The sequence below is a fragment of the Muscardinus avellanarius genome, assembly GCF_963383645.1.
Source record: "Muscardinus avellanarius genome assembly, chromosome: 9".
NCBI classification, from domain to species: domain Eukaryota; kingdom Metazoa; phylum Chordata; class Mammalia; order Rodentia; family Gliridae; genus Muscardinus; species Muscardinus avellanarius.
In genome coordinates, this window is record NC_137795.1 from 15,045,105 (window position 1) to 15,058,124 (window position 13,020).

Sequence of the window (13,020 nt, forward strand, 5' to 3'; positions counted from 1 at the left end):
AACAATGCAGCGCTGAGGAGCGGGTCTGGTCTCACCAACCAGAGCACTGCTCCTGCTTCTCCATCAGAATGGGGGAGACCGTGCCCTGAGGGGCCCTCGGGGCTCTTCTCTACTGAAAAGAAAGCTGCCTTGTAAGATGGGGCATGGCCTCACCCTCTCCAAAAGCCATCGCTCCTTTCTGGGAGTGCAAAAGGTTTTCTATCCTTATGGGTCTAGTATTTCAGCTGCTCAGATCAGTAGCGTAACTGTGCCTTGAAGTCCTCCATTTCAGAGGCTACACGCAGGCTAAAAATGGCACCTCACTAGGATGCCTCCTGCCCTTAATTGTCAGGGGTCTGGGTAAGGACCTGCCGTCAAATCCGCTTGATGGATTTGCGGCACAGCCCCTCCTTCGCCCCAGCTAACGGCCTCTCCAGTACCTACGTCCCGATGAGAAGACCCAGTGTGTAACTACTGAGGAGAAGCACCTCCTACACAGACACAGTGCTGGGTGGGCCGTGTAGCCCTGCCGGTGGGAAGGCCTGGGAGCATAGCCGAGCGCCCGCCACTGCCAAAAGCTCCCTCCCTGTGGCCGAGTCCCTTGCATCCACGCTGGGGTTGATGCCGAGACTCCTGAGGGAAGCTCTCGCAGGCACCCAAGGGCACCTGCACCCTTCTTTCCGGGGGACCCTGGCATTCAAATGCTGCTGAATCTGGCAGAAACAGGATTTCCCCCTGAACTGCAACCTGACTGGTTTTTTGTTTTGTTTTGGTGTTATTTATTATTATTATTATTATTATTATTATTATTATTATTTTTGCAGTACTGGGGACTGAAATCAGGGGCATTCTAGCTCTGAGCTATGCCCCCAGCTCTATTTTTTATTTGAAACAGGGTCTCACTGAGTTGCAGACAGCCTCACTAAGTGGTTGAGGCTGTCTGCGCACCACGATCCTTCTATCTCAGCTTCCCAAATGCTGGGGTTATAAGTGTGTGCCACCACACCCGGCCTGTTTTTGTTTTTTAATTAACCAACAGGCTTCGGTCACACGCACATGCACACCCAAACACACACACACACACACACACACACACACACACACACACACACACACACACACACACACCACAAGCAGCGATGTTAGAGGGACAGAACGGGAACACAGAGGTGAAAGTGCCCTGGTGCCGGACCTTGTCATTGTAGAACCCGGTGAGTCTGAAACACTTGCACAGTCCTCTGCTAAACCCAGCCCCTAGGAGAAGTGTCTGCCTGTCCCTAATCAGAAAGAAACTGCTGTCTGGCAACACCGAGAAAGAATGTTCCAGGACACTTCAGCATCTCCACATTCTGGTTGTGTGAGACGCGTTAATTTCTTTTGGTCAAAAAGAACACAAATTTTGGCCCAAATGGCATTTTTTGTTTTTAAGTCATTTTACTTTCTCCCCTCCTTTTTCCCCCTTTCCTCCCCTTTGTACCACATTTTAAAGTAAAGCATCATCCTGTTTACAAGTGTGTTAAGTCTGCCTGTGAATGAGAGGACAAAGACATATCTGTGTGTGGGGGGGTCACTTTTTCTACTCTTGCAGAGTAAACTGTTACACTTTTGTTTATTTCCAAAGGTTTAGCATATACTTTATTTATCTGCTGTATGGTGTTCTAGAAACCAAAGCCTTCCTAAATATTTGAAGCAGATTTCTGAAATATCTGGTGTCAGTTAAAATGTTTATGTGTGTTTGTGCCCAGTTTGTGTAAGGTCTGAGTGCGGACAATTGCATGCACGTGTTAAATACCTGCAGCTGGGGCTGGGCGTGCGTCTGGGTGCAGAGAAGTTACTAACATGCTCAAAGGCCAGGCTGACTCCCTGGCGCCAATCGAGAAGAAAACGGGTGGAACCTCCTACCATTGCTCCTTTAGAGGGGACGGGGACGCGGACTTCTGAATGGGCTTTCAACACTGCTTACTGCGTTGGGTCCAACTATAAAGACTCCTTCTTGCAGCTGCCTCTCCGCACATTCCGTGTGTGTGTGTGTGTGTGTGTGTGTGTGTGTGTGTGTGTACATGATGCAGGTTTCCAACCACTGTGTAGTTTATAGGCTGCCTTTAGGAGCAGGCCCCACATCTACCGACTCAAATTTACATCCTCTGTGGGAAGAATGCTACTTAGCTGAATGAGCATTTAACCAAGAGGTTGAGATTCAATTCATTAATATTTCAAAAAGGTTCTTGAGAATTTAGAATCATGGGAAGTTTGTGATCTAGTTGTTTTTTTTTTTTTTTCTCCTTCAATATGGAAGAAACATAGCTGAAGATTTAGAAACTATTCTGGTTTCAAACATGTGCCTGTGATCTGAGCAAACGAAACAGCGCACCTCAGTGAGTTCTGGAAAAGTGTGCATTTTCAAATATTCCATGGCAGAAAATGTCTCCTGCTCTTCAGACACAACACATATGTGCGTGCGCTTGAAACTGGCACACACACACACACACACACACACACACACACACACACACACACACACAGCATCCACGCATCCCTCAACAGCTCAGAAAAATGGACCGCAAGTAGCAAACGTGGAAGCAATCCTTCATGACGCACTCCAGCCCAGCCCCTGGGCCTCCCTGCTTCCCCTCGGCAGGACAAGCTGCTCTCTGAGGAGCGGCAGCTGCGGTCTGACCTTGGGAGTGAGGCTCTCCCCAGACCCCAGCCCACGGGAGAGCAACAAACTCTCCTGGTTCTGACAGCCAGGAGAGGGCCCGAGTCACAGGGAACCGTCCCTCGTCTGCGCCCCAAGAAGTTACTGCTTCACCCGCCCAAGGCCGGAGCCTCCAGGCCCCAGAGGCAGGGCACCGGAGAGAGGAAGGCGCAGGAGGAGATGAGGCCGCGCACGCCCTGCTCCTACCCAGTCCGAGGTGTGGGTGGTGCTCCACCAGAGCCCAGCTATTATCATCCACGCAGTGACTCTTGTACACCAGCAGCTGGCACAGGTCCCTGGCCGTCATGTCAGACAGAATCTCCACCACCTTGCTTGTCCCATCTTCGCTGAAGACTTTAACATCCTGCAACACAGGAGAGGACGGGAGCGTATAAACAATCGACGTTTCTAAGAAGTAGAGACAAGGACGATGTAAAACAGACACAGTGACGAGAGCGGTGTTCCGGCACGCAGGCCACTGGTTTCTGGCTGTGGGCACTATGGCGTTCAGTGCCTCTCCCTCCTCGCTTCCCCTCCCGCCTGTGACAGAGCAGGTGGGGTCACCACACACCGAGCACAGATGCCCAGGACCACCCGCACGGCTCAGGTCAGCGTGGAGTTGGGCGAAGCAACGTAACTCGGATCGGCCTCCGCCTCCCTTCCCAACCCTGCTCCCAGTGTCCAGGCATCCAGCTCCGGCTCCCCCACCTGGCCACTTTACATTCCCTGGGGTGCAGGAGAAGTTGAGATAAACCAACACACACAAGCTGAAATAACTGTACAAAGCGCACAGTAAGAACACATCGTGAGATTGTTTGGCCCCGCTCCCGGACACAAGGGCATGCAAGCTTCACTTTTCTGGTCCTGTTCAAATGTATGAAAACCAGACGGCTCCAGGCAAAGGCAGGGGCAAAGCAGAAGTCGCGAAGACTGCAGAGGTCCCAGCTCAACACGGATAGCGATGTGATCTTCAGGAGAGGTGAGATGTGTTAACAAAAACTCTTACCTCAACAGCACGGAATAAACAGCCAGAGGGACAAGACGGCATTTTAAATCCCGAGTGCCTCTTCGTGGGAGTCTGTTCCTGGTCGCCCCTAAATGTCCCTGGCAGGCTGGGCTCCCCGCCCCGACTGCGGCCGCCAGCGTGTGACTGCCCTGCCTCTGGCCTGCCTTGCACTGGGCCTTGGGTGGTGAACCCGGCACCCAAGAGGCCTGATAGTTCCATCCAGGTGCTGATGCAATCGGCCGGCGACTACCGCCATCACAGTGAGGACACGGCCTCAATCCAATCGGCCAGAAGGTCCCGCCAGCTCTGCCGTGGGGACACGATGCCCCCGCTCGCTCCCTCCCTCTGGCGTGGTCTGCTCTGCAGTGGGGTTAGGTGTGTGTGGGGAATCCGACTGGTGCGCCAGGGCCAGACGGAGCCTGCAGGCTGGGAAGTGGACGCTGTCCTAGCTTCCAGCAGGGTCACCCTGAGGACCGGCTCAGGGACCAGGGTGTTCAGAGGGGATCCCCATTCCCTGCTTCCCGACTCAGAGAGCCCCAGGCTGGACTGGACCCAAGGGGCTGCAGCGCTGGGAAGGGGCTTTACCGAGGAGTGCTCGGCAGGACCTGTGGCAAGTGTGGTCGTCGCTGGCACTGCCACAGCAGCCGGCTGACAACGCTCGCCATGCCGGTGGGGTCCAGGATGCCGTGGACTTCCTCAGCGCATGGTGGGGTCCACGCCAAATGTCAACAGTGTGGCGGCCCAGCAGGGTGATGGCAGGGGAGTGGTTGGTAGGGAAGTGCAGCCACAAAACTGGAGCTGGCCTGAAAGGCTATCTACTGGTCCAACTTGTAAATACAGATTTTACCCCCGGATATCCCAATGAATCTCCAAAATGTAGTAGGAACATAGCTTATATCATTCTATACACCACCTCTAACGCCTTGCGTTTAGAAAACTCAGCTTACCCACCATTGAGATGAGATTACAGAATCCCAGAAACACGACTAACCGGCCAGTGTCAGGGACATTTATTAGTGTGGTTCCATTTTTCAAAGCAGACTGTATTCACTGGCACCACATGGTCTCCCAGACTGCTGCTTTTCCAGTACATAAAATCAGCAGGCCGAGCAAAAGATCCCAGCAACGGTGGCTGGTGGCCACTTCCTGCTGGCTGTGCAGGGGTATCTCCTGGACAAGCTGGGCACATACAAGGCACAACTCAGCAATGCGGGTACTGACACCTCTGTAACCAAGACAATGGCGAAAAGCTTCCGCTCAACACCAGCTCGGAAGGTCTACGGCGGAATGGAGCCGGTGCCCGGTGCACGGTGCAGCCGACCTCCTCGCCAGCTGTCCTCTACTCAGAGGCTCCAGGGTGGACGGGAACACAAATGCCACTGCGACAAACTCCTCTGGGCTTGCACCTCTGCTCGCAGGCCCGGTAAACATCTTCTAGAGTTTCTGGACGCCTTGGGAACGGCCAGGGGGCAGGAGGGCTTGCCTGGGACACTGCCTTCCGGGCCTGGTGGCAAGAGCGTGTTCATAGTCACACTGCAACCAGCAGCAGAGCCCAGGCAGAGCCGGCCCCGGCCAATCACACACCTCCACTTCACCCCGGGAGAGGCGGCACTGAGACACTGGTTATGAGTGAAGCTCACACACAAGCTTTCCACTGACCCTGACCAGACTGCGAGCCAACGCAGGCACCTCTAACTGGGTCTAAAAGTGCCGCTCACGGAAAAGGCGCAGAATGAGCAGAGGAGGGTGGAATGTGCCTTTCATGAAGGAAGAAAGCTCACGCGGTCCAACCGCTAGTGCTGACAATCTCAGTGAAACCAGACAACTACAACCACCTCAGATCTCGTACCTTCTAGCTTCCAACCTTGGTAATAAAGATATGGCATCCGGTCCCAGTGCTTTGTAAACTGAAGTGCAGATCAAAATAACAAGTGCTGCAGAATTAAAAGTGATATTTTCTAAGTAAAATATATTTTTAAGGGTTTTCTAAATCAGTAGCAATCAAGCTAGGTGTGGTGGTACAAGCTGTAATCCCAGTACTTGAGAGGCAGGAGGATGGCAGGTTCCCCAGGCTCAGCAATGTAGTGAGATCTTGTTTCAAAATAAAAAATACAAAATAGGGCTGGGAGTGTAGCCTGGAGGTAGAATGCCCCTGGGTTCCATCCCCTGGCGAGGTGGCCCAAGCTGAAATCCTAGTACTTGGGAGGCGGAGACAGGAGGATCACAGGATCCAGGACAGCCTCAGCAAGTAGTGAGGCTCTCAGCAACCTAAAGAGACCCTGTCCCAAACAATAAATAAATAGGGCTGGGGGCAAAGCTCAGAGATACAATGCCCTTGGGTTTAATGCCCAGTACCACATATACACACAAAAAAGTAGTAATCCAATTTACTGTGAAATATTAAACGGAGAATATAATCTACAATTAATTGTACGGTGCCCCTGATGCCACGCTCTGAGCACAGGCTGGCACATGGCAGGGGCGGGGGGCTGATAGAAGCTGCAGGCCAGTGAGTCAGAAGTCTCTGTAAGGGTCACACAAAGAAGGCGCAGCTCAGACCTGGGCCCTGGCAGCAGGGGGAGGAGCGGGGAAGGTGGTCATGCTTCTGTCCTGGGGACAGGGCTGCCACTCGCTGCAATGGGCGACTTGGAGGAACTGCGTTTGGGGGGACCACAGGCACTGACTTGGGACGTAGTAAGCTTTAAGTTCCTTTTAGGTGTTCAGCTGGAAAGAGGAGCGTGGCCTTGGGAAGGCTGGAGGAGGACACAAATCTGGGAGCTGAGAGTAGCTTGGCACAGGGGGAGGGTAGTGAAGAGCAGGTGACGCCAAGACCAGCCCTGGTGGCCCATGTGAGAGGCTGGGACAGAAGGCCTCGAAAGAGGGGTCGAGGCCAAGGCAAGCCCTGGAGAGTGAGGAGCTGGGGCCAGGCGGTGCCGGGGTCCTCTGAGCTGCAGAGCACAGACCCCCCCCCGGCTTCAGACACTCAACGCCACCTTGAGGGTAATGAGGAAGTTGTTGGTGTGAGGAGATGCGGCAGGACTCGGGAGAGTGTCTAGAAGACTTTACAAAGAGCCTCGAAGAAGTCGAGGGATATTGATTATCACTTCCCTCTGAAAATGGTAATCTGTGACTCGCTTTGTGAGGGAGTAATGAGGCAGAGTGTGAGTGGAGTGTAAGAAAGACCAGCCTGCTGACGAGGGGCGCTGCGGAGGGCACGGCGGCCTGGCCCCTCTTTTCTCTGACGCTTCTGAGGGACAGGCTTCCTACCTCTGCACTTTTACCCATGGAGGACACATTCAATACTCTGAGCTCAGTGCCCAAGCCCCGAGTCTATTCCATGTGTCTGGCCTGTCTCCTGACAGAAATACCCATTGAGAAGGTGGGGTTTCGGTACGGCACCCAAGATGTCTTCTACTGCTATGGCTGGAGTGAGCTCCCACCAAAGGACCACACATTAATTAAGGCCTGATCCCCAGCCTGGAGAAACTGGGAGGGGATGGAGCTCAGGTGGCCCTGGTCATGGGGGCGGGCCCTCAGTGGGGTGCTCCTCCTTTCTCTCTGTGATGAGCTTCCTGGCTCACCAGGTGAGCGATCTGCTCTGCCAAGTCCTCTGTCCTCTGCCATGCTGCTGCACCCTTGCCAGCAGTCCAGATAACTGAGGCCAATGGATCTTGGACTGGGACCTCTAGAAGCCTTATCCAGAACCAGCCTCCACTCTTTTTAAGTTAACTGCTTTGGGGTTTTTGTTATAGTAGCAGAAAACTCACATATTTCCTATGGCTAGAATGGTTCCTCCACAGAGCTCCATGGTCAGAGCCAAAAGGGTGATCACACTTCCATCCTAAGGTCACATCACAGGGAGAAAGCTGCTTCCACTTCCCTGAGGATCTGTGATATTTGCGCCACCACTCTGGTCCCCTTCCAGGGCTCCCTGGAGAGTCCAGGGACTGCGAACAGAAATGCTTCCCGTGAGCAAAAGCTGAGGAATGTGCCACATTGCTTGGCATTCCATTTATATCTTCTCTCAGGGTTCTCCTCCTACAAATGGGTCAGAAGATGCCAGGATTGATAAAGGGGCCAGGGGCAGCTGCTTTGCCTTGGGAGCTTATCTGGTGTGCAGTTCCAAGGAGGAGCTCGTCTGGGGTAAGGTAGGTGCTAAACCGCCCTAGCCATTAGCATCTGGTTCTCCCAGGACCCAGAAACATGGCCAGCAGAGGGTGTGTACTTATAAACCTTCCAGATGGGGTCAACATCTGTGTTCTCTTTCCTAGAAATGCTGAGACTTGGCGCCAGAAGTGCATTTGCCACATCCCCTCCTCCGAAGGCGCAGACACCTCGCCTGCCTTCCTCCAGGGACGCTTGCTTTCTCTTTTTCACATTTTTTTTTTTTTAATGACTCAGATTACGTTTCCTTTATGCCAGTTCAGAGACTGAAGTAAGAGCCAGAGAAAGGGAGAACAGAAACGATATGGAGGGAAAGAGAAGGCAGCTGCCAAGCTGGGCGGGAGGAGGTGTGCCACATGGCCAGGACACCCCGTTCCAGCACGTGATTTAGACTTCAGGTAGCGCCCTGCACTGCAAGGGCACGTTCAGCTCCAATGCCCGAGAAGGGTGGCAAATGTTCCCCACAGCCCTGAACACTGAGCCAAGACTCAGATGCTACCGTCTCCATTTTGGAATCATCCTGTGCCACGAGGAACTGATGTCAGAAGGAAACTACAGAAGTCTCTCCTTGACTGAGCACAGACACGGGTCAAGCATCCCTGACCTGCAGAGCTCGGGAGCAGAAGTATTCACGATCTGTCTACACACGGTGAGGTTGTCTCAGGGAAGGGACCCAAGTCCAAACACGAAGCGTATTTATGTTTTGTGTATACTTTATAGACCCAGCCTAAAGGTCATCTTACACAATATTTCTAATATTTTTGTGCAAGAAACCAACTTTCATGCTGTGAAACTTTCCACTCTTAGCTTCACACTGGTGTCCCCAAAGTTCTAGATTCTCGATTTGGGAGTTTTTCGGATGTGCAGTTTGTTCTACTGCACATAGATGTCCCTCCCTCTGGATGTGGAAGGCTCCTTCTCCACGGGCGAGGTGTACTCCAACAACACAAACATCACAGGGCAGGGTGCTGCCCACTGGCCCAAAGACAAGCTTCTGTGCAGGTTAATCATTGTACAATGTTCGCTCGCCAACGACTTCCAAATTTTTTAATGAAATTTCAAGTTAAAGCAGCAGTAAGAATTAGCGAATCACTCTGCCAAGAAAAAAAACTGTGTTGTTCCAAGCAGGACCAGTAGCCCTGTTTGAAATGCCCCAATGCTCACAGATAAGCAGTAACTGCACTCTCCCTGGACTTTGATTCTGTGGCAGGAGCCTCACCATGGTTGCCCACATACGGGCAAGACAGAGACCTAGACTTTTAGGTGAAAGCCTGGCGACTCTTCCTGCAAAAGGAGAAGATAAGTGTGTTTTTAGGGCTTCTCAGAGAGAAGACATATTTGACACTGTAATAATGGAGCCTAAATAAGTTTTAGGCTTCTCAAATTTAGAGACGCTGTATGCTAAGATATATTTATAGTCCAGAGAAACACCAGGGTTTGGGATTTCACATGAGATTCCTGGGACGATTTCCTGTCTCATATTTAGCCAAACATGTGGCCTCCTCCAGGTCGTGACCCCACCGCAATCGTACCACTTGTCCAGAGGCAAACATAGAAACACGAAGGTACGGTCACGTCGGAGCCTTGGGGATTACGGGGGCTGAGAGCCCCAGGGCGCTCTGAGGATTTAGCAATCCTGCCAGAGAAATGGCGACCAGCCAGGGAGGAATTTGACCGTGTAACAACGGTCCTGGACAGTTGAGCACATCTGCTCATGGGGGCTCACTGGGGAGCGCAGGTGTTGTGTACAAAGCGGTTGTCTGAGAAAAACCAGATTTTGAGAAATTCTGTGTTGACTGCAGTCCAGTAGGTTTCTTCCCTGGAGTCTTTTTTCCCCCCCAGATCCTCTAAACAAAGTAGGAAATGTGAATTCCTGAGAAAGGAGCGAGGATGCAAAATTTTCCTAATGTACTGGATTTGTATGGTTTTGGTTTTTTTTCCCCTCTCTCTCCTTAAAACAATGAAATATCTAGAATCCTAGAAATGGCAAGGTGTGAAGCACAGGTAGAGGGCTGGCAGCCAAATGAGCTACTTGAAGGGAAGACAGTAGGTCAGGGCAGGGAGAAAGCGGCTGCGATTCCAGCACTGGGAGTGCACAGCAAGGACTGGGGGACCACCTCGCTGATTGATCCCGAGGAGTGACAGGCCCAGCCGGAGATGCTGCACACCTCCTGCCCACTCTGCTGGGTGTCCACGGGCCCCGCACATTTTCGGAGGCTGAACTAATGAGCCGAGTGATGCTGTAGCTGTATGTCTTTCTCGGGCAGCCCAGAATTCCTTGCAGACGGATGGCAAGACACACTCAGAGCCTGTGGGCGCAGGACTCCACAGAGGGGCATGAGACCCGGGCCCCAGGGGGTCAGAACGCCCATCCTGCCTCGTGTGTGGCGGCGCACAGTGAGGGAGCCCACACACACTCTTGCTTTTCCCCTGCCTGGTTTTGGAGTGCCGTGACGACCCTCCAACAGAGTGACACACCAAGCAATTCTCACTTCCGTTCCTGAGAGGTGGATTTGTTCCACGCAACGCTGCTGGGCATGTTGTGAAGACGGGGTCTTGGGTGGTCTTGGATGCTTCACTGACTTTGGAGAGTCACGAGGATTTCATCTTTTAGGGGGAGAGAGGAGCCGCAGGGTTTCCCACACCGACTCCTGCTTTGCTGGGGAAACCAGCAGTGACCACAGCAGGTATCGGCAACTTACCTGGCCCCTGGGGCTGCCAGCCATCTGTCCGCTGTGTCCTCAGCCCTCAGTCTCCACTACCATCAGGCCCGGTTCTAGTAGCTTTCGGTATCAGGAGAAACCAAAGAGGTGCCAGGGCAAACTGGAGGTGCTTGAGTAAGGGCTCATGAGCACCCAGTGACCTAGTCTTTGGGCCAGGCAGGGGCCAGTCAGCCTCAGGCAAGCTGCCTCAGGACCGGCGCGGGAGGCCTGGGGATGCGGGCGCGGCGCCCGCTCTGCAGCACACATCCTGAGAGGCACCTCAAAGCTCGAGCCGTCCACCGTGAGCCAGGCACAGGGCGCTCGGGATGGACGGTCTAACGGTACAGCGTATTCATCACAGCGCAGTGAAAACCTCAGGAGGCCCCATTTGGATCGTTAGCAAATGTGCGCGCACACTCTATGCGAGGGCATTAATTAGGTTCCAGAAAATTAATTTCGGAAGTTTAAGCAAAGGGAGCGGAGCCAATTGGCACTAAGACAATATTTATGCCCCATTAGTGATGGGTTTACAATATGAGACTAATTGTATTTAAACAGCAAATAGAAAAATGTGCCGTAACAGGTCGCTATGCGGCCACAGACAATCCTGACTGGCTGCAGGGCCGGGCGTGGCCCGCCTTCCCCTCACAGGGAGGGAAGTCCTCCTAGGCTGCACACTCCTGTGTGTGAGCCTCCGCTTCTTCCGCACGCAAGCCTGTTCTTGGCATCACACACCACACGTCACCCATGCGCGGTGTGCACCCCAGGTGCCGCCTCAGTTTCCCCCTCTACCACTCGAGCCTGGTTTGGGTTGTGGCTCCCTAAAGTCAAGTGCATCCATCTAAGTGCAGAGTTTGTGCTTCCTAAATCCAGCCGCTGCCGGACTCCTATTGCAACCTCTGAAGGTGTGTGTGAGCTGCTCTGTATTTCCCTCTAATCACCTGGGCCTGGGCCAGGGCAAGCCGTGCCTCCTGCCCTGACAGTGTCTCCCAATCCTGAGCCTCAGCCAGCCCCAGGCACCCCAGAAGGCCACATGCAGGGCTCCGAAGTGCAGGCCAGAAAGACAAGGGCCTAGCCCAGCCACAGGCACCTCTCAGGCCAGAACAGGCCGCGGTGCTGGCTGCAGCTCAGGGTGCCTGCTTCTGTAGGTGGGAGAGCGGGAGCAGCAGGGCTCCGCCGTGTGCTTATGGCTGCCACTAGCCAGGCACACGGCAGGCACTCAGAGCTGCTGTTGTCAAATGCAGGCCCTGCCGGTGCGTGTCCTGCTAGCTCCGGGAGGAGGGTCAGGCAGAGAAGGCCCTGGCTGGTTTGACACAAAAGAGACCTATGTGGGCTGGGTCTGCTGAGGCTGGTGGCAAAAGGATCGCACAGTGGTGCAGGCTGCGGGGCTGACACCACCAGTGTCCCAGGTGCAGCCTCAGGACTCAGACTTCTTTGCTATGGTAATCGTCTTTATCCCCCACAGCTCTCTACTTCAAATGAGTCACAAAGCAGTTAAAAATGCCTTATTGATTTTCACCATGAGGATCCCAATACTGAGTGATTAAATTTCACTACCCCCGGAAGGAAAGAACTTTGGTACTCTGAAAGAAATCGGAGGCATTTGCATTTTTTGATAAATAAATTATGAGCTGTTATTAAATGCCTTAGATAAATTAAATCACCAAATAGGATTAGATGCTATTAAATAAATGATGGGGTGATTCTTCCTAGGTGTGATTTCTTCAGTTAAAATTCCACCCATAGGCTTTAAGACAACCAAGGGGGACGTGTCATGACTAGCAGACGTTGTGTAAAATCATAGCGTCCCTGATCACATCATCACCCTCCCGGCACGGGATGTTTCCTCAAACACTAACTACAAACATTACGGTCTACCCTCTGCAAACTCTACTTCTGCATCCGATTATGCAAACAACTGCAGATAAACATGCATACATACCTATCTACCTACCTACATGTGTGTGTAGATAGTAAATACATACATGTGTATGTGTGTATGGGGTCCTGAGTATTGAACCATGAGCACTCTACCTCCAAGGTCCATCCCACCCCAATTTTATTTTTTATTTCAAACAGGGTCTCACACTAAATTGTTGAAGTTCTTGCTACGTCACTCGAACCTGTGATCCTCCTGCCTCAGCCTTCCAAGTACTGGGACTATAGGTGCGCAGCGCTTCACCCAGCTGTTCTCTTTAACTGCTATAAAAAGTATTTACATAACATTTGCACCGCATCAGAGAAGGTAAGTGATCTCGAGATGGCGAAATCTTCTGAAGATTCTATGCAAATACTGATGGGTTAACGGAGGGACCTGTGAGTTTGGTAGCCCTGAGGATCTTGGAGTCAGCTGCACAGACCCTGACATGACTGTACTTTGTACATTTTGTGTGTGTGTGGTACTAACAATGAGACCCAGGGGCATTCTACCTCCGAGTTACACTCAGCCCTATTTTTTATTCTTTATTTTGAAA

The 13,020-nt window shown here is 52.5% G+C and overlaps 1 protein-coding gene across 3 annotated transcripts in view; it reads right to left on the minus strand.

Annotated features, from left to right (window-relative positions):
• GRB10 (growth factor receptor bound protein 10) overlaps positions 1 to 13,020 on the minus strand; it is a gene marked incomplete at its 3' end in the record, with an annotated part of 109,447 nt that overhangs the window by 25,802 nt on the left and 70,625 nt on the right. For 2 of the 3 annotated variants that reach the window (XM_080701093.1, XM_080701094.1), the window contains one exon: positions 2,882 to 3,038. In XM_080701093.1, coding sequence (XP_080557219.1) covers positions 2,882 to 3,038 — 157 coding nt within the window. Of the gene's footprint in view, positions 1 to 2,881; positions 3,153 to 13,020 lie in introns of all 3 variants that reach the window. The other variant, XM_080701092.1, reaches the window with a different exon arrangement.